Source organism: Boleophthalmus pectinirostris, unplaced genomic scaffold (assembly GCF_026225935.1).
Source record: "Boleophthalmus pectinirostris isolate CB_2022bp ecotype Guang Dong unplaced genomic scaffold, ASM2622593v1 HiC_scaffold_4, whole genome shotgun sequence".
In the NCBI taxonomy this organism is placed as follows: Eukaryota; Metazoa; Chordata; class Actinopteri; order Gobiiformes; family Gobiidae; genus Boleophthalmus; species Boleophthalmus pectinirostris.
In genome coordinates, this window is record NW_026571353.1 from 13,164,740 (window position 1) to 13,192,210 (window position 27,471).

The window sequence follows — 27,471 nt, forward strand, 5'->3', positions numbered from 1 at the left end:
CTAGTAAAGCCATAGTGCTGCCTGTCCCATTGAACTCACATACGCACCAACAAACCCCTGCCCATTTGATTTATCAGAGAATGGACGGAAGCTGCCTCACGCTACCACTGTTTGTGCAAAGCTAACACAAGAGTTCGGAAGTGATTATAAATGCAAGATGTCATCAGAGAGGTCACACGACAAAATGGATGGAGCGTGAACCAACTGGGAAACTAAAAAGAGGTATTTGAATGATAAAAAATATATATGTTTTTCTTCTAGGCTACACAACTTATTTTATTTCTACTTTTTATGATGAGCGTATAGGATCGTCAGTTGTCAATTTGTCAGTATTTTTTGCTTGTACTCTTTATTCTTGTAATATAATAGTACATCTATTTTATTCCACCCTAAAAATACTAAGAATACAATACAAAAATCAATTTGATTTTGGTATTATAATTACTATCTTAGTTGGGTGTGCCAGGGCTTCATGGAGCTTTTTATTCTTTTTGTGGATTTGTGGATTTGTGTTGTTAACAAGTCCCTATGTCACAAGCTAGCCTTAACTGTAGTCTTTAATTTACTCACTTTTTATCTTGAAATATAAAGCCTTACCATTGGCAATGGAAAAAAGATGCCTAATCAGGGGCTAAAAATCAATTTTATTGCTAATGTAAAGGATATCCTCATGCATGATGTGTGTCACTGTAGTTACTGTGTCTGCAAAAAAACAAAAACATAATGTGACTGAAAACTATTAATAAATGAACAATTTCTCTTTGCATGGAACTGAGCTTTTGAAAATTGTAATTATTTTAAATGCATCCCTAAAGGCACAGTAGTCTGTTCACTGTCCTGCCTCGTCTTTCCACTGCTCACTAATGGTACGTGGCCATGATGGTGCAGAGACTCTTTGATTTCTCATCCGCTTCCTGTACAGCATGAAACGCTTCTTAACTTGGACTCATCCCAGGAGATAAAGCCTCTATAGAGCATAACATGTACTGTTCAAACACCTGGCCCGTGGAGACAAGACTTTTGGTATTAACATTAACACGCAGCAACTTATAGACCAGTCGTTATATTGATATTATAGTGCGTGTTAACTTCTGAGACAACTATTACGTGACCTTTATGTTCATCTAATTAAAGAGCAAATGCATAAGGCTTTTCCAGTTACGAGGTATCCTTTTCTACATTGCAGTTCATACATCGTTCCTGATATTGTCAAATAAATTTCAACTTAAACAGTACTAGGGGTTTAAGCTTTTAATTGCTTAGGCTTATTGGAGTCATTTATTTTTATAACATGAATTAGCAAATTTGTCCCTAACCACTGATTTAAGAAATACAAAACAGAATTGCAGTGGTGTAATGATATAAGCTGTAAAAGTGTTTTATGTAAACAGTAAATACATAAAAAATATGACCTTCTTAATATGTTCAGGTCTGATTGGTGTCAACATTACAATCTGTTGATTTGCTAAAGTAGTCTGTAAAAGGAAGGAAAAATCATTGAGCTTCAGATCCCTCGTTGTATATAGACCACAGGCTGATGCGCTGGTCTTTGGATCCTGCAGCCAACAGTCTTTGTCTTGGGTCTTGGTGGTTGGAGAAGGCCACACTTAGCACCATGTCCGTGTGGTACTGTAGCACGGCCAGTGGTTTTAGCCTCTTCCAGCCAAACAGCCGCACGCGATGGTCCCAGCCCGCGGACGCCAGGAGCTTACCGTCGTCACGGAGGCACATCTGGGACACTCCAGGGTTAACCAGCGTCACTGAGTCCTGAAGCTGCAAAACCACGAGAAGAGTGTCAGGCTGAGAGGGGTCACTGCTGGTACAACCAAAATATTTCTTTTCTTCAGTTATGTCAGGAGAGGAATAACATACTAACTGTAGTTAAACAAGGATAAAATCAATTATGTCTTGTCTATTAACATTATCTTATTATGGTAGAGTAGTCAAAATGTTAACTCAGATTGTATTTGTAGATTGTAAGAATAAGGATAAGTAGATGAAATCTAGTCATTCAAATTATTCCGATTCTGATATTTCAAGGCTACAAACACAGAAAATTGACTCTTGTGAGCTTCCAGCCATGTTAAAATGTTGTTACCTCCTCAAAAACATTCTCAGAGTTGTTTAGTTTCATTCACACCTTTGAGTAATCCTTTATTATTAGTCTGTCTACTTCTAATTAAAAAAATAAATTAATTAAAGTGTTTGCCACTCACAGTCATAGAAGAGTAGCCAAAAGAAAAACAAGATTAAAGAGCATTCCTTTACACTAGCCATGTTTATACTCCTGCGTTCCAGTCAATTAAATAAAACGCCACACCATAAATTGACAAATTTAGAAGTATAAAATCGGGTCTGATAAAACAACACTTGAAAAAGTTACTCTAAACAACTTGTTGCTAAGTTCCGCAAATACAAACAGCCCAAAACAACAGTAAGAAGCAAATATTTTTTCTCAGTATCGTGATTAATCCGAAAATCTAAAACCCAAGGCGTGAATAGCAGACAAAAATAATCAGAGAAACGAACTAGGTCAGGGAGCAAATTCATCACTGCCATCTAAAAACAGTTTGGCCAAGACAAATAGAGTCGGGGGGAGACTATCAGCTGATCTGGTGACTGAGGTTCGAGTGCTTAGCTGCATGTCTGTTGAAACTGGCCCAAAACTCCTGGGACTCAATCATCAGCCATAAAACATTATTATGGCACGAGGCTGCAGCAAATCTCTCCTCGTCCCACTATGTTAAAGGTGCAGTATGTAACTTTTCAGCTGGAGAGTGCGCCTCTTTAATCACTGCATGCCACATTTACCCAAGGGTATGAACAAAGATACTTTAAGCTTACTTGTTTCTGTGGAGATGTTATTGCTTTGTCTGGAATGTTCCATAGTGCTATCTACGTGCATGGAGACAAGCAGGTGACGTGACCAGGCCAAGTTACAGGATTTGCGGAGAGGTGACCCTGCTCACAGTAAGAATCAGAATCAAGAATATAGTAATATAAAAACTAATTGAATTAATGCCAGAAAGATATGTTTAATGCCATACTTTGGAAGTTTCCAGGGCAGGCAAAGCAATAACATAATCATGGATGTAGCCTGCACCTGAAAAGTTACATATTGCACCTTTCATATTTCGAGAGGTCTTTTTTCTTTTTAGATGCTTAATGAGTTCCGTGGGTAGGGCTTGGGTAGATTAATCAAAATCAAATTGATGTTGGAATTAGCAAACTGCAAAGGCTGCAATTTTTAAATCACAAAATGGCCAATCTTATTCTGCATACAAACTGCTAACCTTCTAGTTCAGATCTGTACAAACATTTTCTGAAATGTGATTACTTGTATTATAATAATAAACTTGATTTATTTGTTTGTCAGTTCATAGTACAGAATTTTGTCCATTTTTTGATGCATTAAAACTTTGAACAGAATCCTATTATTAAAACATACATTGCAAATTTAATGGCAATCGCTATGCTTGTCAGAAAAATCATAACTAAATATTTTCCACACAACCTTCAGCCCTAGTCTTGGGTTGCACCTTCATCACCACTTTCAAAGCGGCAAGAAATCCTTGTTTGCCGAGGCTGTTGTTCCAGGCGTCTCCGGTGAATTACATTTGCACTGAAAGCTTTGGTCAGCGAGAGAAGAGACCCAATAAATCCACTAGTGTAGGGCCTGCCTGTTAGGGATTAGCCACACGTACTCCTAGTGATCTACTGCATCCTAAAGTACTGTATCCATCTCCCTAAAGGGGCAACATTTTGACATATTATAATGAATAGTGCTATGATTACTATCTTAAGGACTCGCTGTTACGGGCATTCCGGCAGGGAGAACGTGCTCTTCCTTGCGAGCGATGGATTTCAGCCTCACACACCGTAGATAAAACAGGCATCTGGAATAGAGGAGGCAAAATCAAACCGGACAGCGTAAAAATTGGGAATAGGGAGACTAATGACTGTGGATGGGAGGAGACGTTGAAGAATTTATCTGCATGCTCCCGTTGTTCACCAAAAACATCCGCGAGCTGCATGTGGAAGACATAAGCCAGGTACTCCCGGCCCAAGTGGATGAAGTGGAATGTAGGCAAGAGAGAAAACACAGAGGAATGCCATTGATCAAAGGGGGGCAAAAAGTTTAAAAGCAGAGAATATGGTATAAGACTATTTACAGTTAAAGGGGCTACATTACGCTATTTTCTGATCTATGTTATAATGTTGTTTCCTCATCAGAAATACACTTGGAGTAGTGTTTTGTTTAATTCACATATGTTCAATACACACATACACTTGCATATTTCGGTTTTTCTCTCAAACAGAAAACACTTCACACCACCTTGTGATGTGCTCCACTGAGTTTTTAAACTCCAGACACTTTCATTAGAATCAGCTGGATGATTTCAGCACTGGAATCGACCATCTCTACTGAACAAACTGTAAAAGGGAGCAGTTAATTTGACAAAAACTATGAGCTCATGACATCATAAGGTGGAACAGAGCATTTTCAGCTTTGGAGATGTAGACAGGCTAATAATAAAGGATTACTCAAACACGTGTGAATGAAACAAAACAGAACTTTGGGAATGTTTTTGAGGAGGTAACAACATTCTAACATGGCTGAAAGCTCACATTTTGAGTAATATTGGACCAATAAATAACAAAATCATGAATGGCACAATGGCTTTGTAAAATGTAAACCACATTGATACAGGGAAAGCTTTGGGAGACCGATTGTTTGGAGGGTTGTTATTACCTCAAGAAGTTGGTATGCCCCGACTCCTGGACCATCTGCTTTGCATTAGGCTGCTGATAATGATGGGTTTAAGTGTCTGTTTTTGTTTGTTTTGCTTCCCATAGTTTGTGTCAGGAAAAGGCATTTGTTTCATTAAAGGGTCAATTGTGGGCAGAAAATGGCTAATGATTTTGCAGGTAGTTGAGCAGGAACCAAACTTCACTTTCTACAACAGTCTATAATGAAAAGTGTTTAATTGATAAACTACATATTTAACAATATTCAAATGACAATGGAGGACAACCTAAAAAATGCAGATTTGATTAAAGAGCTTTTTACCATTGTTCCCTCATCAAAAACATGCCTGAAGAGGTTTAAGTTGTCATCCATGCATTTTTGAGTATTTTAGTGATCTCTTCTGGGCCCTAATTGAACCCTACTTACAGAGAGATATAAGATTTTGCACAATGCTCAGCCCACAATCTTACGTCATCTATGCTCCCACAGGAGAATTCTATGTAAATATACAAAAACATGATACAAAAATATACACAGCAAGTTTACAAACATGATGCAATGTGTAGTAGTTTCATTAGCAGGATTCACGCAGACATGATTGTAATAGCACTCTGAAGGGGGAACGACTTAATGTAGAAAGATAACTTAGGGGAGACTCAAAGCTTCAAAAACAAGTGAAACTTATACATATTAAAACATTGGTTTTGGCAAATATAGCATTTTCATAACAATAAAAAGTAACATGGTGATCCAAATATGTTATGTGTTAGCAGTTACCCCCTCCTGAACTTTTATACATTTATAAACAGGGACAAAATGGGACATGATCAACAAATACTGTTTAAAATACTATACACTGAAAAGAACATTGTAACCAGATCAATGTTGGTGCTCAACTAGATCTACAACCAGGTATTTGAGGCATTAGTTTCAACCAAGAGAAGACCAGGTACCGCAATTATACAACTGCAACTGCAACTGCAAACAAAGCTATACCAGTGTCAGTATAATAAGTATTGTTGCATGACCAATCATCACACAAAAATCACAGACTTCAGTAAAACATAGCTTTTAAACCCTCTTAATGGACTTTTTCAATATAATTTTAATTCCCCGTTCTCCATCATCATGCTGTTGTTTTTGTTAGTGCGCCACACCGCTGTAGCAGTACTACCGGGAAGCAGCGCCATTAACCAGGTTTGGGTCTGTAATGAAATCCATTAGCTTTAACCGAACTGCTCTTGGCTAGCATTGTTTGACACTCCATTTCTCTTCCTACTCCTTCTCTACACTACTATCTCATATTAGACAGAATCCATCTTTGTGCACCATCGATCATTTTTGTCTTTGAACATTACTTTTGAGGCCCGTGTTACAGAATGCAGCTACACACAACATCTGCTGTCAAAATGCCCGTTTTCTTAGCTGCCAGGAGGACACCAGCTCTGTGAGACATCTGGACCGAAACGTCCAACAAAAAACTTCACTTCAAGATCCTTTTCTGTTGCATTTCACTGACACCAGGCACATTCACTCAAGTGTTGCTCCACTTTTCTCCATGTCCTTACTTACAGCACGTCTTGGCACTATTTTACCATTCACATTGAGTTAGTGAAACGTCCACTCATCGCTCACTCACTCGAGGCTGGCGGAGGTATTTTTGACACGCCTCGTCCCTGAAACACACTGAGGGCTGTGGAGATTACAGCCTTTTGTCACCTGGGCTGTCAGAGCTGGCCCGGGCTGACAGGAGATAGATGTGTCAAACAGGTGAGCTGAGAAAGCACTGTGAGAAGATTACGCAGTAAAGATGTGGAGAACTAACTAAAAATGAAAAAAATATATATTCATTTGTTATTAATTTGTTCTTTCTGCAGTGGATTTATGTTTTTATTTACATGACAACTAACAACTAAAAAAAGAGCAACATTTGAACAACTAAACTAATGCAACAATCATAAGCTTTTCATGATTACACCAATTGAAACTAGCAGGTTAAACACCCAGGAATATTTATCTATGACAAAGGATAATAAATTAACTTATTATATACATATTGTGTAGAGCCTGCTACATAGCAATACTCTGTGACACCCGTGGATCACTGTGATATAATTTACATACTGTAAATCACAATATTCATCTAAAATGAGAAATAAAAGAAACAAGTTCGCTCACTTCTGTGTTAGAAAACTGCAAGACAATGAACAGAATCATAACAAAAAGTCGGCAAGTCCAATGAATAGCTACTCTAGCGAAAAGCAGATTTTTTTTTTTTTCATTTTGTATCAAAATGACTAAGCAGAATTGCAAAATCTTATGTCTATCACTGATTAAGAAAATAAAACTGTAGAACGAAGTAAGTACAGAGCAGTGGCCATATGTTGTGAGGGTGAAAATGGGGGATTGATCGTCTTTAAAATAGGTGATTAAAGATGACTCAAAAATGCATAAATCACTCCCAATACAACTTAGAGGGGAAATTAGTTAAAACATGGTTAACAGCTCTGAAACATCGATTTTGCATAATAGGTCAGTTTTTTGTAATTGCAACATTTATGATTTGTTAATTGCAAAATAAGCGAAAGCATTCAACTTGGACTAGAGATTCAATTGTGTTTTATTTTGCAACTAGTCAGAATTAATTAATTATGTTTACCATTTGTTGTAATCACTCATCTCAACAGAATTATTAAGATGGTAACTAATAACACTAGCTATAGCCCATATGTACTAGAAATGTATCCAATGCAAGAAAAGATCACAAAATCCCTATTCAGCGTGCTGGACTTGGAAGAACTAAGCATAAAACCATATGTGAGTACAGACATATCTGGACCAACAGTAAAGCTGAGGTCGGAGTTGGACTGGCTAAATGTGGTGTTTTAAGAAAGAAGGCGCAGGTGGCAAGTGGAGAGAGACAGTGAAGATATTTTTACATCGAAGTGAACACAAGACCCATGCGTCCCACCTGTAGTGAACTGTCAACGGTTTTAAACAGGCATACTTGACGCGCACTGCTAATCGTTCTCTTTCTATACCTGCTTTCCCTTTGCTCAGTCCGTGACCTCTGTGTTCTTTGTCCTGGAGGAACCCTGTACAGCACCTGTCAATACATTTGAGTGGCCGCTTAAACACACATGTCCATCTGGCTTTAAAGCATGCACCTACCACACCCAATGCCTCTTAGCTTCACCTTTTACACACTCACAAAAATGCACACTAGTATGAGAAAAGATACAAAAAAACGTAACTTAAAACGTACCAAGTTTTTTTTTTTGTTATTTTGCTTTTGTTTATTGTTCTAAGGCGACCTTGAGTAAATAAAATGTGTAATAATAATAATAATAATAATAATAATAATAATAATAATAATTCATTTTTCTGTATAATCATTTCAAGTTTCAAAAAAAATATAAATATATTTGTGAAAAAAGTACCAGTTTTGCATTTAAAGGGTTTCTGGCTTGGAATGAAAGGGAGAGCACTAAAAACAATCTTTATCTTGAAATTCATATATATATATTATTGTTACCACTAATTTTCTCACGTTATCTACACAAAAGGCTGTATAACTTAAGTACTATATAATTTTTTTAAATATATATTTGTACATAGAAATAATAATAAATGTCTATATGATGGATACAACTATAACAAACAGCTAGAATGTGTGAATGTGTGAGTATTTGAACAAATGCTAACTCTAAACAAACATAGGAAGTGCCGGGTGATAACAGGCATGGACGATAATTGCGTATTGGAAAATGAATGTGTGTATATTTTTGTATTGTGTGTCATAACTACTTGCAAAGTTTCATAAATAAAAAAATAAAAGATGGCGGATGAAGCTATGAAAGCGTTATCAGGTCAGCTGGGTCAAACTCCAGATAAAGCACATGTGTAATACATTAAAGCTCAAAACCGGAGGCTATCACTTTTTTATCTTTCCCTGATACACTCACTTCACTGCCTTTCAGCCGCACTAAATCATACGTGCGCTGTGTTGTGTCAAAATCAGTTTCCAAAAAGCAACATGTAGCCCTATAAGTGGCCAATAACAGTGCATTAAATGGTATCACAGGGGTAATTTGTGGAAGTGGGATAATGTGTGGGGCTTATGGACTCGACTGGCTTTATTGCAGCCTCCTACTGTGAACTACTGTTCCTATAACTGCAGATGTGTTTTCTGTTTGGTTAAAGGGGCCTCGGAGGTTTTGATATTTTTATTACCTCTCGCGGGTCGTCCGAGTCCGCCACCCAGCAGACCCCCAAACCCACCACCACGGCAACAGAAATACTTTTGTGGGAAGTACTGAGGGGAACTGTCTGGACGTCACACTGAGCTGCACTTGAGGATAATTTAAAAGCCCCCGTTGGATCCTTTCCCTCTTCGTGTGCTTTTTCCCTGTCATCCTCATCCTGGATTATATGCTGAATCAATATTTTGTTGCATGAGCAAATAAACCAAATAACCACTCTTCTCCTGTTTTTCGTATATTGAATCGAATTCTTCCTGGTGTTTTTCTAGTCACATTTTCAGGGTGAATTAATCTAGCCTCTGCAAATATTTCTAATTCGAGCGTCCATCTGTGAAAAAAAGCTCTGGAAAGAATAATACCCCATTCCCCCTGCTGGAGTGTTGTGTATCGCCCCGACTCTGATTCATGGAGGTTGGAGGAAAAATAGGAGCATTCCCTTTTGCTCCTGAAATCAAGAGAAATACAGCTCCAAATGAGGCGTCAAGTCTGTGTAGTGGTTCATGGGACAAAGCTGTTGTGATCCCTTTTGGTCTGGAAAGACTTCTGTATAGTTAGTCTCTGTCAGTGTTTTCCATTGATACACTACATTTATGTCTAACATTTAGGGCTGCAAGATATGAGGCAAACATGCTGGTGGATACCCATGTTGATTATTGATATAGCAATATTTTTCCGAAATTATGGAGAGCAGATATACTGTCTATATTGTGTCAATAGCAAATCAAATTATTACATTTTAAACTAAGCTTACTAAAAATGAAAATAAGCAGTAGCGTAGCATGAAAACACAGATTTTTGCATTCTGGATACAACTCTATCTAATACTGTATTTAAATCAGCAATAGTAAATCTTTTGTTACAACTGTCATATTCCTGATCCCGATGGTATTTGAAATTGTTATGAGTCCAAGTGCATGTGGGTGGCAGGAGTGACAGCCCCGGCTCGGCCCTTGGCCTCTGGTCCTGCCATCGCTGTGTAACCAGCAGCTGATTTATGGCACCAGGGCCCTGTGGAGCCTCTTCCTCTTTGGGCCCTTGTGATTTCCAGGACTTGGAGAAGGCAATACTAACCCCCTTTTTGCACTTAGGAGCTTTTGCTAGTTTTGCTCAAGGTTTGTATTGTTTAAAAGTTAAAGAATTTAGGGACACAAGACAAAATGTAAATGTTTACTTTAAAGATTTAAAAATAAAAATACTGTAATGATTTCATACTGTATAGCACAATTATGAAAACTTTGCACTAACTAGGCCATCTCTTAAGACTTGTCTTTTAAACATACTTTTACAATAAAAAAAATAAAATAAAAATCTGACCTAAAGGCTAAATAAAGTAATAATACATTTTGTAGCAAGCTGTTATTAGTTACTCACAATTATCACAGATCAAACGACCCTGTCCAAGGCATACTGAACGTATTAGGGTAAACATCCGAGATGCATAAAACAGCTGTCGGTGATGTTGTTAAACTACAGTTCAATTAACTAACTAGCTAAAGTAAACAAATAACGTTTTGCTTTTGAGAAAGCTAACAGCAACAAATCTTTTAGCTCTGATAAAACACTGTTAATGAGCAGACTGATGAGCTAATGAGTTGTGATTTATTATAGCTGATATTAAAATCCAGACTTTCCAAGGCCAAAGCAGATAAATGCAAGTCAGAACCCCAACATCTCATTCCCGAGGACCACATGAATGCAGCAAACGTGGATTACAGAAACTTTAATTTCAAATTCTAACTTCTGAGGACAACTGAACAGAATCGGCATTTCTGAATGTTGAAGAGTATAAATGAAGAGGGTTACAGCTCCCATGGCAACAGAACCAGGATTTGAACCAAAAAAGAAGACAGCAAGGACATCTCACCAAGAAGAAACACCCAACTGGAAAAAATATGGATAGCACTTTAGCTTTGAAACATGAAATGGAAAAGATGCAAGGGAAAGGGTGCAAGAAGGGACCAAAGAAGGGGCATAAGAGAACCACCTAATTCAAAAGAGGACTGGATGAAAGACATAAAAAAGTATTAGCTGCTACAATGATGCAAGAGAGGAAAAAAGATTAAAGGACTTACAAGAGGGAGCTAGAGAGAATGCAAGTGTAGGCAAGTCCAGATGGCATAGAACACTTATCTGGACTTTAGTGTAACTAGAGCCAATCAGAAGACACCTTCAGAGCTGAAGCCTATCATGCAAAATTGTTGGGTGAGTGGGCTGGAGGAGCACCTGTCATGGTGCTTGACAGGTGATACTGGGTTGTTTGTCATGGCGTCATTGGATTGTTTGTCAAGGCACACCAGACGAAATAAAGAGCATCATAATCCACAAGTGAGATCTTTGCCACAAAATAGCATCTTCCATGAAAACCAGGTATTTTTGGCAATAAATATCTGTGATATCGTAGTCCATGATAAAACAGCAAATGGCTCCTGCAGCCCCACCAGAGGTGAGTTTGTGCAGCCGCTCCTGTGCCCTCTCTCTCCTGTGTCATTCACACACCTGTCAAATACTGATGTGTGGGTGTCTTTTGTCAGACTGATATCCATCTGTATAAAAAATACCATACCATTCTGGACTCGCCAGGCAAAGTAATAGTGATGTAGTCATTATTTAGCAGATCTCAGATCAATACAGTTACAGATTCATATGAGTAAATAAAATTATATGAGTCTGCATTGCAATATGAGATGAGAAAAATATTACAGATTTATGTTTATTTTATTGAATTAACCTTCTTACCTGCATATTGTTTTGGCTGTCCACTATCCAGGAGGACAGTTTGGCATCTGAGGAGCCTGAAATGCCCTTTAAGCGGGTGGGGTCAAAGGTCAGACACATGATGGGCTCAGGGTGGGCTTTGGCCTGGCTCAGCTTCGACCTCTGGGTTACATCCCACAGCAGCATGGATCCATCCTCGTAACCCGCCAGCAGGAAAGGACCAGTCCCCAAATCACCCTAAAATTAAAGAAGACACAGTTCAGAGATTTTAATTCAGGATTATAGAAGTCAAAGGTACTCAAACCTTATTGACATTTGTCAGCTTTATCGATGTTCTGAAATACTCTTGTCCCATGTGGGGAGGGTTTTTACAGTGCACATTTAATCCTAATCAAATTTTCATTTTCATACAAATTTCAATGATAATTGCTTTAATTAAAGGTCAAAATCATCCACTGTTGGATTGATTACAGAGGTAATTCAATGTTAATAGAATTTACCTTAGAAGAAATTTAAAAGCTACAATGCTTTTTAACAAAAATTTAAATAACAAGTCATCAGACAGTATTCTTAACTCCACTCACAACAACTGTAACACAGAAGAGATACTCTTCTGTACTACAGTTACAGTGCAGACGAGTTCCTCGAGGTGGGATGGGGGGGTTAAGTGGTGAGGAGCAGGAGAGAGGTGAGGAACAGAGACGGGGGGGGGAGGGAGAAGCAGAAGGGAGTGGAGGGGAGTGGAGCAGAAGAGAGAGGTAAGCAGAGGAGAGAGGTGAGCAGCAGAGGAAAGGAGTGAGGAGCAAAGAAGGGGATGAGGAGCAGAGGTTATCTTCCTGGAAGCCTGCGCTGACACTTACAGAGAGCTGTGGGCTCTATTCATCAGACTGCTGCTCTATCTTCCACACACTCCATTACACTACTGCTCACTTTGCTCCTCATTCATATTACGCAGCTTTGGGTTGCGCTGTTGGCAATGCGAAATGCAAGGATGAAGCACTCGCTGTCCACATGTTTTTACAGTGTTGTATCAGTTATAATACATTCATGATGTATAAAACATTGCAATAAAGACACAAAGTATGTACAAGAAAGTTTGATAAACATAAGTCCATTTGCACAAGAGAACCACCTAATTAAAAAGAAAAAATATACATAGAATTTTGCCTTGCATGCAGCCCCGTGTAGATTATCTCCCTCCATCTTCTATTTAGATTGATGATGGTCAATCAACAATTGTACAGGCCGACTAACATCCCAATGAATATAAGTAGTGCAAAGAGCTAAAAACTAAAGGAAAATAATATGCACCTGGCAAAGTCAGAAACCTGCCCAAAATACCAGTAGCTAGGTATTTTGCGGTAAGTGGTAAGGTTGTCTGCTGTGAATTTGGACATCATGGGACAAAAGGTGAACTGATAAAATGAGAGGTTTCATACATCTTTTGATCCCAGGAGGCAAAGAAGAAAGGGGTGAGGGAGACACTGCAGAGGTTCTGGATAAGGGGAATATGAATGGCGGACATTTTTCTTCATCACCAGACCTTTTACAGTTCATCTGTGAAGCCAGAATGAAAGAACACGCTTCCACAGTGACATAAAAAATGAATTATTACAGAGTTAACAAATGTACCCTTGACCTGTGATACTGCGCATATACTGAAGAAGAGTCTGAGCGTACCACCAGACTCCCATAAAAAGCACTGTGCCATACAAGCAAGAAGCGAAGACGGGCAAGAAATTTTTTCCATATGTGCGAAAGGGTCATATTTTCATCAATCAAGTCCTCCTCCTTCTCACTTAACGCTATATTTCTCTTCTTCCAACTTTAAACAAATTATAGCAAGGCTTGTGTATCTCTTCCAAACACATCGGCCAGTACGAACAATGACAGATTATGAAAACAAATAAAAATAAAGCGGTGAAAATCGGTGGCTTGACTCTGCAGCACAGCCATGTTGGAGGCCCAGTTTCCCTTAAGTATAGGACCTCCGTGATTGATGATGTCATGGGCCAGAGGTCAGGGAACCCTGGGCAGACACCTTATTCATTATATCCTCCACAGCCGTTTGTACAAGAGGCTCTCTGCTGGAGTGGAGCTTCAGGACAAGATCCATCAGGACCATAACAGCCGGAAAGACAAATACAAGGAAGAGAGTCGAGGGGGGTTTGAGTACTGTACTATACAGTGTAAGATGGAATTCAAGGCTAATGAGCACAGTTATGCCATAAATACATCTAACAATGACTGTAATGATATCAAATTGTATTAATTATAACAACAACAGTTTTGCTGGTCCTGTTGCTAAGTTACCAAGACAATAAATAAAAAGGCACAGACCAGAACAACCTTAAGGCAAACCACAATCGTGACGCAGCATCAGTGCAAATTAAGTTAAACAAAGTAATGAAATGTAATTATCACAGCTAATTACAGTGACAACATTGGTAACACTGTCTTTAAGAACATTTGAATCACACCACATCAAATGATTGTCACACTTGTGAGTGGGAAAAAGAATCAACAGTTGTTTGTTGACGTGACCAGCTCTTGCCCGATCACATAAGGAACCAATCGGGGCAGTGTTTTGTCCTGGTCCTCCATGATGTCATGGCCACGAGGCAGTAGGTGATGAGCTGAGACTGATGGATATCTGTATAGGAACATTTCCTCTCCCCGCCAGCCTCTGTTCACATTAAAAGCCTTGCACATCATACATCAGCACTGTCCCGCTGCAGGCCCAGCCTGTACTGGACATATGGAGACACTTTCTGGCTTCAGGCCCGCCATATTGTTGTGCACTTTCAGGAGCACCTTATAGATGAGGCAGAGGTTTAACTGTGGGCTGAGAGAGTCTGCTGATGGGAAGCTGGACTGAGAAGAACGAGCAGTTTAACACTGCATTTAATCTTTTCCATAAACTCCAGCCGAGAGGGCTTAAAGGCCAGCAATAAATCTGTTTGAGCATCTGTCCTGGTAATAATGGGGGATAATCGCTGCATGTCTCAGCAGCACAAAGAGAAAGACCGTGAGGATATGAGAGTGTGAGGAGCTCTGTCGCCTGGATCGTTTCAGAGACAGATCGAGATGATGGCTGTGTCAGATGTGCCCTCCTGCAGTGCGAGGAGAGGAAAACAGCAGGCAGCACTTTAGGCTTCGTAAGAAATCATAAGCCTTTTTATGACTGACAAACTGCATGTGTGTAAAACTCCAGTCAGGCTCTCAGAGTGCATAACCAGTATTCTCCACAATAAGACCTGCTGTTTGATTCTCCAAAACCAGTGCACTTCCAGTGTACTGATCTTTCTTGTCGCTGAAATAGATGAACACAAGTTGATCTTTAAAGCGATCAGCCTGAAATGATTTAGCTTCACCTAGGCCCTTCGGCTTTGAAGTCAGACATCTGCCTGTGCTATATTTCAGATATTATATCATTTATAATGATATAATTGATCATTATGTTTCCTGGCACTCAACGCTACAACAGCATGGCTTCATAAATCATATGATGAAAGGTGGGTGTAACACTGAAATCAGGGAGGCCAGGGCTAAATACAAACACCTTATCTATCACTTGTACAACACTTTTAGAGCGGTTGTACTTTATTAAATGATGCCATTTATTTTAATAGCAGAAAATAAAAAAGGAAGGGAAAATAGACTTTGAGTTCATAAAATGTGTCTCTTCATTTTCCTTTTATTAAGGTCACAAAAATCATGTATATAATTAGACTCTACTCTTTTTTGCATAACTGATTTTCCATGCCTCTTAAAATTGTTAATAATAATTACCAATAAAAATAATGCAACCTCTTGTTAATGGTCAGAAAATAAAACTCTTGACAGAATTGACAAAACAGAAAACAATCTCCTGCTGGGATCAGATTGGGTGTAGAGCTGCAGGCTGATATATGGCTGTGAACCCCCAGCCCTCCCAAACGCTCTAATTACAGTGTGGGGACTCACTGCCAGCTGAGAAGAAACGCTTTGGAAAAAATGGTCTGGGACGCGCTTAGGGCCTATAAATCAAGTGCCACGTATCACATATGCATTTTTTTCTTTTATTGCTGTTTTATGTGTTTCATGTCTATCAAAATCAAGCAGGTATCTTTGGAAGGTCGGTGCTACTTGAAATGTAAGGTCATAAAAATGTATGATTCTATAAATAATGGTAGAGGAGCCAAGTAATTAAATTCAAGTCCATACAGGCAACAAGCTATGATTCCAGTTTATATCAGATTTGTGTGAAGTCAATGTATTTTCAGTTTGGTACATACCTGCCACAGTTTGATGCACATGACCATGCCCAGCTTTGAATCTGGTACCAAAGTGCTGATTGGAGTCTTACAGGGCAGCTCAATGATCTTGATCTGCAAAAGTATGAATATTTAGGGGTTAATCATTTCAATCAATCAATCACATTTTAGGTGTCCAAAACACCTAAAAACACATACATTCTTACAGGCTTGCCATGAATTTGATTTTGTGGTTGCACCTACTTGTCTTCTTGTAGTAAATTAAGTTTAATGCCATACTATGGAACATTCCTGGAGACAGCAAGCCTTCCACGAAAAATGTTAAATAGAGCACCTTTAACTACCCATTGTCCAGAGTGTTTTAAGACTCATAGTTGCTAGGCTGCAATTCCCAACATGACTACATATACACTACATGAATATTTATTTTTGTTTATTGCTCTGTACACACAAACCAAAAGATTATATCTAAATTGTCTCTGCCAAGTCAAGATTTGTCTGCGTTTCCTAAACAAAAAAAGCTACATCGAGTGTTTGTCGTTGTGGTTTGGGACCTCTGTGAACCAGGGAGCCTGCTACAAACTGCAGCACTACGCGATCCATCAGCGCAAAGCAGCCGCCATGTTGTCTATAATAAATCCCATTAAAGTTCATTCTGTGACGTTGATAGTATTTCCCTGCACACATTGGCACTGATTCTGATAAAATACACAATCTAATGAGACCCGTGATACAGTCTGGACCTGTGTTTCTAATGCCCGAATCCCAACCAAAGCGCAGTCACTTCCTCCACCGAGATGATGCACAAATTTATTCTCATTAGGCTTAAATTAAACATCCCTTTAAGGTAGTGATCTGTATTTTAGCGCGAGGCCACATCTGTCCTCTCCTTGTTTACCTCCGCTAGTCTGACAAAGAGGGCCTTTTAAGGACTTCTCAGCGCCTCCGGTGATGTGCAGTTCTTGTGTGGCATCGCGCTGCCCGTAAATACAAAACCCACACTATTAATTAATGTTTCTACCATGGCAAGTATGTTACTGTGAGCTGTAAACAGTGAAACCACTTGAAAATGAGAGAGAGAAGTTGGGTTTTTGTGTGTGCACATTTGAAAATTTGCCTAACCTTTAAAATTGGCAATAAATCATCCATTGTGCAGGCATTTTTATGAATTGTTTCTTCTGAGGGTGTTCTGTTTGGTAATACATGATAAGCATCTGTCTGTGTGTAATAGGGCGGGGAGGCCAAATGACAAAATGGGCGCAGGTTGTTTAAGTCTATCTTTTCTGGGTGTCTCTGTGTTTATGTCTGTCTGTGTCTGTTTAGGACAATGGCATTATTGAGGTGGTGGGCGCCCTGATGCCTGGCCCGCTGGACTCGGGTTAGCACAGGCACGTTTGAGCTGGATCGGGTGACCGCTTTGGGCCTTTTAAGTATAGTTTCTCAGCAGTGGACCAAGTAATATGAATCTGGAGGCAATATAAGCAGGTTGGGCAACTGGCTGAGTAGCATCCAAAGTATCTGGTACTTTTAATTGGTAAACAAACAGAGATAAAATACTTAAAGGTCCTCTATTACGCAAAATTGGCTGAGCTGTAAGCCATATTAGAATGTTGTAAACTCCTAGAATGTGTTTTGTTTCATTCACACATTTGAGAAATCCTGGTTTATTAATCTTCAAAATGCTCTGTTCCACCTTGTGTAATGAAGAGAGCAGAGATTGGTGCTCCCAGGGCTGAAATTATCCACATGAATCTTGAGGTGTATTGCGTTTTAAAACACAGTGGAGCGCGGTGGAGCCTGTATTACCACATGACATCGCAAGGTGGAGCAGAGTATTTTCTGTTTGAGAAGATCTCAGCCTAAATTAGCAGGGTTTGTGTGTTAATCATGTGTCAATTAAACAAAACACATATCCAGGTATGTTTCTGATGAGGAAACAACATATCAGAAAATATAGGCCCTTTAATGACATTTTGATTTCATAAACTTGACTCATCTGTGTCCCAAATTATGGGGTAGACATGTTCCAAATATAGTCTTTACTGATAGCAGCCAGCCTGCAGCGAATCATTTATCAGTGCTAGTGCAGTCTCTGCAGCTCACCGAGTGATTTCTGGAGATGCATATTTAAATGAGACACTTTATCTGCAGGTTAAAGCACTGGCAGCAACCCAGGTTCTGTTGAGATTGTAGTACATTTTTTAAACCTGTAAGAACAAATGCAGTATCACCGAAACCCGATGTTAACTGTGAGTAGTTTCTTGTCCAATTTTACAGAACAGAAGCAACAAATTCAATTATTTGGTTTAATTGCTTTAGAACATTCTGGTGTGGGCTGTCTAATAAGTAGAAAATGCTGTGGCAAAAACCCACAAACCCAATCGAGCCAACAGATAGTAGCTTGTCTTATCAGGTCCATACAGGTTGAATGTTAACCAATTACCACAACCACCCACTGAGCCATCACACCTACTGCAGACTTTCTTCTAGCACAGATACTGTACAAAGATGGCAAAAATATACTGTAGTCAAACTGTAGGACTAAAATATAATGCAAATCACTGAACAGTACAGCAGATTATAACATCTAACCTCTTCAGTTTGTTCTCCTGGAAAAGCCAGCAGCCACTTCCCAGGACTTGTCTCCAACATCGAGCTTTGACAAAACCCCACACTGCCGGTCCAAATGGAGTCCACAACATCAGTCCGGCCTTCAGCCAGATCCCATAGGGAGATCTGCATGTCACGTCCTTGACTATAAAAACATTATATAAATTGTATATATCCCAATGCTATAACAAGGCTGATCAAAGCTTTATACTTTATACATATTTAGTTCACCTGATTAGCTTTTGTCCTGACTGAATGGTGTTGAGCCATATCACAGAGTTTCCAGAATGTCCTTCAATGACCTTTTCAGGCCGCCGCGTGTTCAAGTTCCACATGTGGATAGCACCCTTCCCCGAACTAGAAAACACACATTGATTTATTAGGTTCTTGTGCCCTCTTACTGTCTTAAAGCATATCATTAACTTTGATTCACCCCACTCTAACCTTGTTACAACAAGATAATAAAAAAGAAGGAAAAGGTTAGACTAAATAAATAGAAAACTTTCCCCATTTTGGCTGCACTGTAATTTTAAAAAAAAGAGAAAAAAAACAAAATGGCATCTTTGTCTTAAAATGTATGTCATAGAAAATGACTCACCCAGAAAATAGCAGAGGAGTGGTTGCCTGGCTGCAGTGGAAGTGGAGGGTGTTGAGGGGCCCACCAGCGCCCCTCAGGGTGTAGATGGGAGTTGGAGGTGGACGAGACATCCCGGGATCAGGACATCTTTAAACCAAAACAACAGCACCAACTGCAACAGAAAAATGAAATGAGTATGTCTATGCATACAACATAGATAATATGAGTAAAACAAAAGCATGTCAGTAAAACTGCGCCATAAGAGGTCACATGCACTTCATGCCAGTCCTAAACCATGATAAATGCAAAGTTCCTACTGAGCCTTGAAGACTGACTTAAATTTACTGTCTGTCTTTGACTATTGTTAGTACAAAGCCTGTGGCTGCTGGAGACACAGTTTTTCTTCCTACTCGGAGTCTTGATAATACCTCTTACTCAATGCATTATAAATCACATCCACTGACAGCTTAATTACAGTAAATAGTGGCAGATTCAGGCTTCTCACTCCTCCTGTGATCAACAGCCGTTGTCCCAGAGGCACAGGTAACAGATCAGGCTTTTATGTTGTTTGTAGACTGAGGAAACCCAAGTGACCGCAGGTATGCAGCAAGGAAATGATGCATCAACACTAAAACACTGCTCCAGCAACATGATGGACTGGATGAGATTGACTTTATCTACAAAACAAGTAACACTCCATGTTATCACCAGATTGTTAATCATATCAAAATGAGTAATAGCACGCTAGCACAATATCAGAAAGACATGCAAGAGGCAGCGTACACTTGGTACCAGTCCAATGCAAATATGAAATGATTGTATCAGGAAGAGCATTCAGAATTAAACTCATGACAAACTATAATCCAAACACAATAGGAATGTGCAATATATTAAGGTTAAGATTTAAATGATTGCTTCTACCGTATGTATTTTTAATGTGCTATTTAAAATGTGAATCGTAATCTGTTCTGAGTGATATGGACTTTCATTTTTTTGCTCCACATATCCTGGAGCAAAACCAGTTAAAATGTTCATAATTGTATTTTTGCTAACTCTAAAGGTTTCAAATAACCCAAATAACTCTGTACACAAGCTGGTTGAGATGACAATACATTAGTTTGAAAATGTTAATTATTGCATGTTTATTTCACCAAGGTTAGGAGGCTACAACATTGAAAGTCATCTTCTTTCACTTATCATAACCTCTCCTCTCGACCATTGGGCTCAAACTGTGAAACCAGAGCCTGAGACATTCAGGAGCAGCTCATTTCAGAAGGTTAGTGGTTAAATTGTCCATGTGAATCTGTGGAGCGGAGAGACGGACCGGGCCGGCCTGCATAATTAAAGACACCACCACGAGTCTGCAGTCTGAGGCACTCACTCATGCAGCCAGGCCATGACAGGCAAAACAACAGTTAAACAAAAGCGGTTTTAGCACTAGCTGTGTAAGATCTACAAAACTTAGCCAAATACAATAGAGCTGCAAGATTAATCGCAATTTGCCAATCGCAAACCCTGACATTTTTAAGGACCACAATTTCCTCCACAAACAACTAAATATTATGTTTTATTCTGCATAAAAACAGCTAACCCTATAGTTAAGATCGGTACAAACATCTTCTGAAAAGTGATTCTTGTATTAGTTTGCCAGTTCATATTTCAGCCAATTCTTCTGGATGCGTTCAATGTGACATTGAACAGAATCCTATATTAAAACATAACTCACAAATCTTGTCATAAAATCTGCTATTTTTCCCAAATCACTAAGCATTAATATAAAGTACTTGACACGTTCTACATGTTACTATACTCAAGATTCCAAATAAAAATACACGACTGCAGGAAATATTTGTCATGGAGGAAATTACTTTTGCTCTCAGACTGAAAGAACTAAAATTTAAAGAAATGGTTAACATTCCAAAACTCTTTGGACATCACATGACTGCAGTGTTATCTGAAGGCTGGTTGCTATTTTATCTTATTTTATGTTTTTCTTGTTTCCTTTAAATTTTGTTGAATATTATAATATTTTGCTTCTACTTGTTTGAAATAAGGTAGTAATACTTTATGAAAAAAACAATAAAACATAAGTGACAAATTTTTTTATAAAAATACATGGTTAACACAGAGTTCTGCAAGTTTATACAATGTCAATAGGTGGTTAAAGGCAACACATAATTTCTTGGTTCACAATACAGATTACAAAAATAAAATAAAATTTCCACAATACGATACGAGATACAAGACTGGAACTACAAGAATGAGATAAGACAAGATTTTGATATTCTTTATCATAAATAATAAGTGTAGTCCAGTTCCTAAGTTTAGCCTCACCATTTTTGATTTACTCTATTTAATATTTTTGCTGTCATTGTATCAGTGCTTTTTGCAACTACAGGTTCTCAAAAAATTTAACTCACCTGTACCTAACTTTTTTTTTTATCCAATCCAAACGTAAAAACAATTGGCAAAAAATCTCACAGGATCATTTTTAGCATGTGTGCACAGTCTTGTGGCAATTATGTCTCGCGAGTACTTGTCCCATCCCTTTAACTTGTAAAGTACCCCATAACACATAGTACAAGGTTGAAAATTGTGAGTATATTCTTTCGTAGTATTTCTTTAGGAGGAAAATGCGTCTTATTCTCAAAACCAGATCTCAGTCGTTGCAAAGAAAATAAAGAAGTCACACAGCTGAATGAAAATTGAGCAGCTTAACAACTGACTGTACAAACTAGTTGTGTGGTATGAAGAAAATGGTAAAAAATGTCAACAGTGTTTTTAGTGAGGGTCTGTCTGTTAAGCCTCTGGTAAAGGGTAAGGCCGCATTCCTATTCCTCAGACTGTCCTCCTGAGAGCCAGTGGCGGGGAAGTCTGGGTCTGATAACAGGTGGATTTAGGTGCGCTTATTGTCTTTCTTTAGCCGACCACAGAATACCCTATGACTCACACAAACAGAACAAAAAAATCTGTCTATTTTCACTGTCTGCTCTTTAAGACTCTCCATTGCCTGTCAAAGCTTAATGTCACTCAAAATAAACCAGTTCAGGACAATGCTGGACAGGCACTCAGTCACTTTGTTGGGTACATTTTATTTTGTAATTTTATTTTATTTTTGATTTACTTGTTATGGGAGAGCACATATTAATGTACAAATAAAATGTAAATATGTAAAAATCATAAACAACGTGGCTATTTTCCATTTTCAGTTCCCCAACAGGTTAAACAGTCAGGGAACAGGACAGGGAAAAAAACTTCACCTGTCACCTGTCAAAATGCTTGTTAACAGACCTATTTAAATTTGATTGTGATATAAAGATTGTATTAGTTCATAAGTCAGTTTCATAGCCTCTTTATGTACCACAGAACTGAAAAAAAGTGTTGAAAATAAATTATTGAAATCCACGTAACTTTGTGTGAAGTAGTAGTATTGTAGCAGTAATGTGCAAATATTTCATCTTAAATTTAAAAAAAGTGTTGAATCAACATCACAACAGTAATTATTAGTATACACAACAAAGTGACAAGTTATTCCACAAGCCAAGTCTGCAACACAAATCTAACTCCTGTCACTACTTCCTGAGGTATTTTTCTTGTTATCTCAAAGTCAGCATTTCCAGCCATGGAAGTGCCACCAACAATAGGTATGCTCCAGTGGTGCCAGCACGAGACACTTAAAACACCCAAGATACAAGTTTGTGTGCTGCTCAAATACTGTAAACAAACAAGATGGAGGCCAGTCGTCACTCAAATTTGTTTACATGGATGCTTGAATTGTTCTCTGGTAGCACAAAGAGACAGAGGAGCAAATATTTAAACCCGGAACTTGAATACTCAGGCTAGTCCCAGATAATGGATTAACAAGAAGCTTCAAACTTCAAAACTAAAATAAATTAGTAAATTGAGCAGGAACGTCAAGTGAGTATGAAAAATATATGATTAATGAGTAGTTATCAACAGTGTGATATAGCTTTAACAAAGCACTAAGTTAAAAGAAAATTTATTTGGTCATGCCAGTAAAGGAATCGCGCTTATGTATATTTGTTTGTATATCCACACTGTGCTCTTTTTGACATTTTGTGTCTAAGTTTGAGGTTTTTGGATCCTCACTGTTTTCTAATATGTATTTAATTTTTTTATATGTTTTTTTGTATTTTGTGTAAAAAAATTATAACAACAATAATAATAATAATACATAAATAAATAATTAATTAATATTAGTATTATAAAAAAAGGAAACACATAATTCACTAGTAAATGCTTAAAAACTAAATTATCTCATAACTGCAAATTGAATCTGAATACAGTTGAATGGATATGTGCAGTCAAAATCAATTATAAATAATAATAATAATAATAATAATTTAAAAAATAAATAGATGTTCTTTAGTGAGTGAAGTTATACTGTATATGCCATAATACTAGAACAGTGACCTGGTCTACCTTGCTACAGTGGTCAATCAAAACCTCTTAATAGTGTAACAAGTTAATTAAAGCTGTGAGTCCATGACAGGACATAATAAATCAAGGGGACTTACTAATATACCTGAGTAGGAACAGGAGCCAGTGGGAAGAGGCTGGAGTGGAGGGCTGCGGCTGCCGTTGGCCCTGAAACAGATAAGACAGCTCTGTGTAATCTGACTCTAAGTCCATGGATAAAGGCAGTTTGTCTGTTCTTGGGCCGTCTGTCCACACCTACTGCGTAATTAGGCCTAATTATGAGAGAAAGGTCCGCTTCCCCTTCATGTTATTAAATAAGAGCCAACCCAGTCCGCCAAGCATCTCTCAACACCGGCAAGGGGCTGGCGACCTTCAGATCAAACGTACCCCACTATCTGTGCAGCTCACCTCAGCATCACCACACATACAAGAAGGAGAGAGGGAGGGAGGAGACTTATGATATGAGCCATCAAATGTTATGGGGGCAGTCCAAATTCCTGCCTCAGTATCATGTGATCAGCAGCTACCCCACCTGAGCTGCCCCTTGTCAAATTCAGCCATTCATAAATAAGACATAGAGGATATACTGATCACAGGGGGTTTATTATAGAAACTTTATAATGCCTGCCTAGACAGGAGCCATTATGGGGCATAGGAACCCAAGATCTTGTGATATCGGAGTGGTCAAATATGAGATCTGAGCTGCTTGATGAAAAACAGAGAGCAGATTACACATAACTAAAAAGCATGCAGTCAAGATACTCTACACAGTGAAAGACAGATTTTAAACCAAGAGAACCAAATATTAATCCTGGCTAAAAGAGAAAGGAATATTCTGTTTTCTTACTAAGCCTAATAAAAATGTATGTGCACCTATCAACAGACAGCTATATGGGCCATTTTTGAGCACATGAAACTGGTAATACATGCAATCTAAAATATGCGGTTGTAATCCATCATAGTCATCATAGATATCTGATAATACAACAGTCCACAACATTGCAGTAACCAATAACAGAGATCTATGGCCAGTCCTTTACGGAGCTATATGACTCCTGTATTTAAACTGAGCTGGCTAGTCTTCCATGAGGGTGAATAAATGTACACTTATATAAGGCTACACTTGCTGTCCTTAATATTAGTGGTCGGCAACACTGAGCTGAAGTCTGGATCAATTATGAACCAAAGACAAACTTTACCTATCGCACTGTGGAGGAAGCGCTTGTGCTGAAAGCGGAGCTGCTCCATTATAAAAGTGTAGTTAGACAAACAGTGAGGGAAGTGTGGAGGAAGGCACACGCCCTTTATTGTGTCTTGGTGGGGGGGTATGGACTGGACAAACAGCCAGCGTCAGATACAGGCTCAAGATGGACACAAGTGCACCAACACCCACTGTCAGTCACAGGTCCAGTGAGCGGGAAGAGGTGGCATTGTTCATGTGAATGGCGTGAATGCTAAGCAGGGGCCAGGCCTGATAAGAACTCAGTGGCTTGTGGGTGTCATTGAGCCAGGCTCTGATGGAGTACCATGTCAGCCGCTTTTGGTTTAGGACCTCCTCACTGCAACAGTCAGGTACCACAGTCTTATCTGTTTGCCCTATCGCCCATTTCCTCCACAGCATCATCTACCTGGACACTCCTGGATAAAGAGACACAAGAGGGATGACAGCATCATGTCACATATATCAGCAGGTATCTTAGGTGAGACAGCCTACACACCACTGCGATCTGACTGGTTAGAACTAGTCAAGGTTATGATCACAACAGGATGCCGTGAACAATAAACAACCTGCGTGATGCAATGGTCAAGTTTCTGTTTTTGAGCAGTGAGTGACAGCGCAAAGACAGAATAAGTAATAGAGAAATGCTTGACAGACAAACCCTGTGCTGAAGGCTAGTGTCCGGCGATAAGCCAACAGGATTATAAGTCATCTGTTAGGTTTAGCGAACACAAACCTCGTGGACTGAATTGCAATCCTCATGTGGAATCGTTATATCGTAATATATATTATATTATACATAATATGCTCGAGTACAGAAGTGCTAGTAGTGTCGCTTCCACTGTTTTAATCCGTTCAATTCCTCTTCCTAAAACTGTGACCATCACGGTTAACAACAAGCTAATATTCACATTAAGACACCACTACTACTGTGATGTATTTTTACGAATGAAAATATAAACTACCATGTGGGTCAGATGGATCCCGCTGCATGTGGTTAAAGTCAGTCTTCTCTTCAGTTTACTTCTCCCACGCTTCTTCTCAAAGCAAAAACAAAACATGCAGGAAAGACCCCGGCTTCAGTGGTGTGGCTTCCCGTTAAGATGCCTGTATAGAAAGAAACGATCTCTCAGGGTTTTATTACTGATCATATAAATGACGAAATTCAGTTATAGGTACAAGTTTTGTTGTAACTAAATCTCGTATATGTATGCATGTATAAACATTTTCTGTGTAAAGTAGGTATTTTAGTATCCTATATGAAAATGCAGGTGTTACACTGATGTTGTTTGAATATACTGATGCCGAGGAAAGAATAAACTACTACTCGTTCATTAATTAATAATTATTTTATTTTAGGCCTACATACAAAACTAAATAGCACAATAAATTATAATGGTATATTTGGTTTTCGTAAGCTATGTAAAAATTTAATTGAATAATTCCACGTGAAACTCATAAGTTCCTATTTTGGCCTCTCGCTGGATCCTTTGTAGTCTTCTATATGCCTCTAGTATTTGTTCCCATGAGATCTTCCAAGACCTTATTTACCTCCACTGCTGGTGTCTTCTAGTCTTCTTCACCCTGTTTCTGGTTGAGAGGTTTCAGTCACACAATCCAGAGTCTCTATTTCTTCATCTTGAACCACTGAACCACTAGTTCATTTATCACATCTTCTCTGGTGTTAAGTAAGTCCCCATTTATATAGCGCTTTTCACAGACATTTTTGTCACAAAGACGCTTTACAGAGCATTACATTCAGCATATATTATTCATTCACTCTATACCTGGTGATGGCAAGCTACTGTTGTAGCCACAGCTGCCCTGGGGCAGACTGACAGAGGCGCGACTGCCATTTCAATCGGCGCCAACGGCCCCTCCGACCACCACCAGCAATGTGGGTGAAGTGTCTAGCCACTAGCACTAGTGCCCTGGGCAGGTTCATTGATTGATTGTATTTAACTGACCATGACTATTAACTGTTCTTGGAGACCTGTAGCATGTTTTGGGTTGATGGGGGAAACCGGAGCGCCCGGAGGAAACCTATCCAGACACGGGGAGAAACATCCGTGACTTCCATCTCATCACGCCTAGTTAGATGCTTCAACCATGTTGATAGGAGTAATATCAGGTTCTTCTAGTGCTGAGCTGACCATTGTATTTATTTGCAGTCCCCTGAAGGACAATTCCTGACACATCTACTTCAAAAAGCTGAGTAGCATTGAGTAAAATGACGGTAGCCTCACCAGAAGGACCTCTTCTACATCTGCCACTGTTGTTTCCTCTACAGTCTTATGAAAACCACTCAGGACCACCTCTAGTGGAGTAAACTTTTCCACAGTGATGGTAACAACACTGTGGTTGTAGTTGTCCCCAGACTGTGTCAAACAATAGTCTGGTGTTCCCAGCTCGGTCTGTGTCACCTGGTGGCTGAAGTGAGAGACTTTCAGCTTCAGACCTGAGACAATGGATTTTTCTTCAACATCAAGATATAAATATAAGGGTTCTCACTCTCTTTCAGCAGTTTGAACAGGAGCTGCTTTTGGGACTTTCACTCCTCAGAGGCCTTAGCAAACTCCCACTGCTGCTGTTCATATCTGAGTATACAGTAAATGTGCACAGGTTTTGTTCCATTGTTCCTG

General features: G+C 39.0%; 1 protein-coding gene across 7 annotated transcripts; it reads right to left on the reverse strand.

The window, feature by feature from the left end:
• Positions 1-1,236: 1,236 nt before the first annotated feature.
• gnb1l (guanine nucleotide binding protein (G protein), beta polypeptide 1-like) lies at positions 1,237-25,917 on the reverse strand. 7 transcript variants are annotated; one of them, XM_055161902.1, is made up of 9 exons: positions 25,795-25,883; positions 25,137-25,248; positions 23,717-23,778; positions 19,192-19,342; positions 18,825-18,950; positions 18,576-18,738; positions 16,005-16,097; positions 11,749-11,964; positions 1,237-1,773 (listed from the first exon to the last, which is right to left on the reverse strand). In XM_055161902.1, the coding sequence occupies exons 4-9, from the start codon at positions 19,299-19,301 to the stop codon at positions 1,495-1,497; spliced, it is 987 nt and encodes a 328-aa protein (XP_055017877.1). In that variant the 5' UTR covers positions 19,302-19,342; positions 23,717-23,778; positions 25,137-25,248; positions 25,795-25,883; the 3' UTR covers positions 1,237-1,494. The 7 variants fall into 7 exon arrangements, with proteins under 7 accessions (XP_055017877.1, XP_055017876.1, XP_020784022.1 ...); XM_055161901.1 differs by having other exon boundaries at positions 23,709-23,778; XM_020928363.2 differs by lacking the exon at positions 25,137-25,248 and having other exon boundaries at positions 25,795-25,917.
• Positions 25,918-27,471: the final 1,554 nt, after the last annotated feature.

Excerpts from the sequence above, each read along its gene's own strand:
- gnb1l (XM_020928363.2), bottom strand. The coding sequence starts at position 19,301 with ATGTCTCGTCCACCTCCAACTCCCATCTACACCCTGAGGGGCGCTGGT. Across the intron at positions 18,951-19,191 it reads ACTCCTCTGCTATTTTCTGG|TTCGGGGAAGGGTGCTATCC; the intron begins GTGAGTCATTTT and ends TGTGTTTTCTAG. Across the intron at positions 11,965-16,004 it reads TGTGCATCAAACTGTGGCAG|GGTGATTTGGGGACTGGTCC; the intron begins GTATGTACCAAA and ends CTTTAATTTTAG.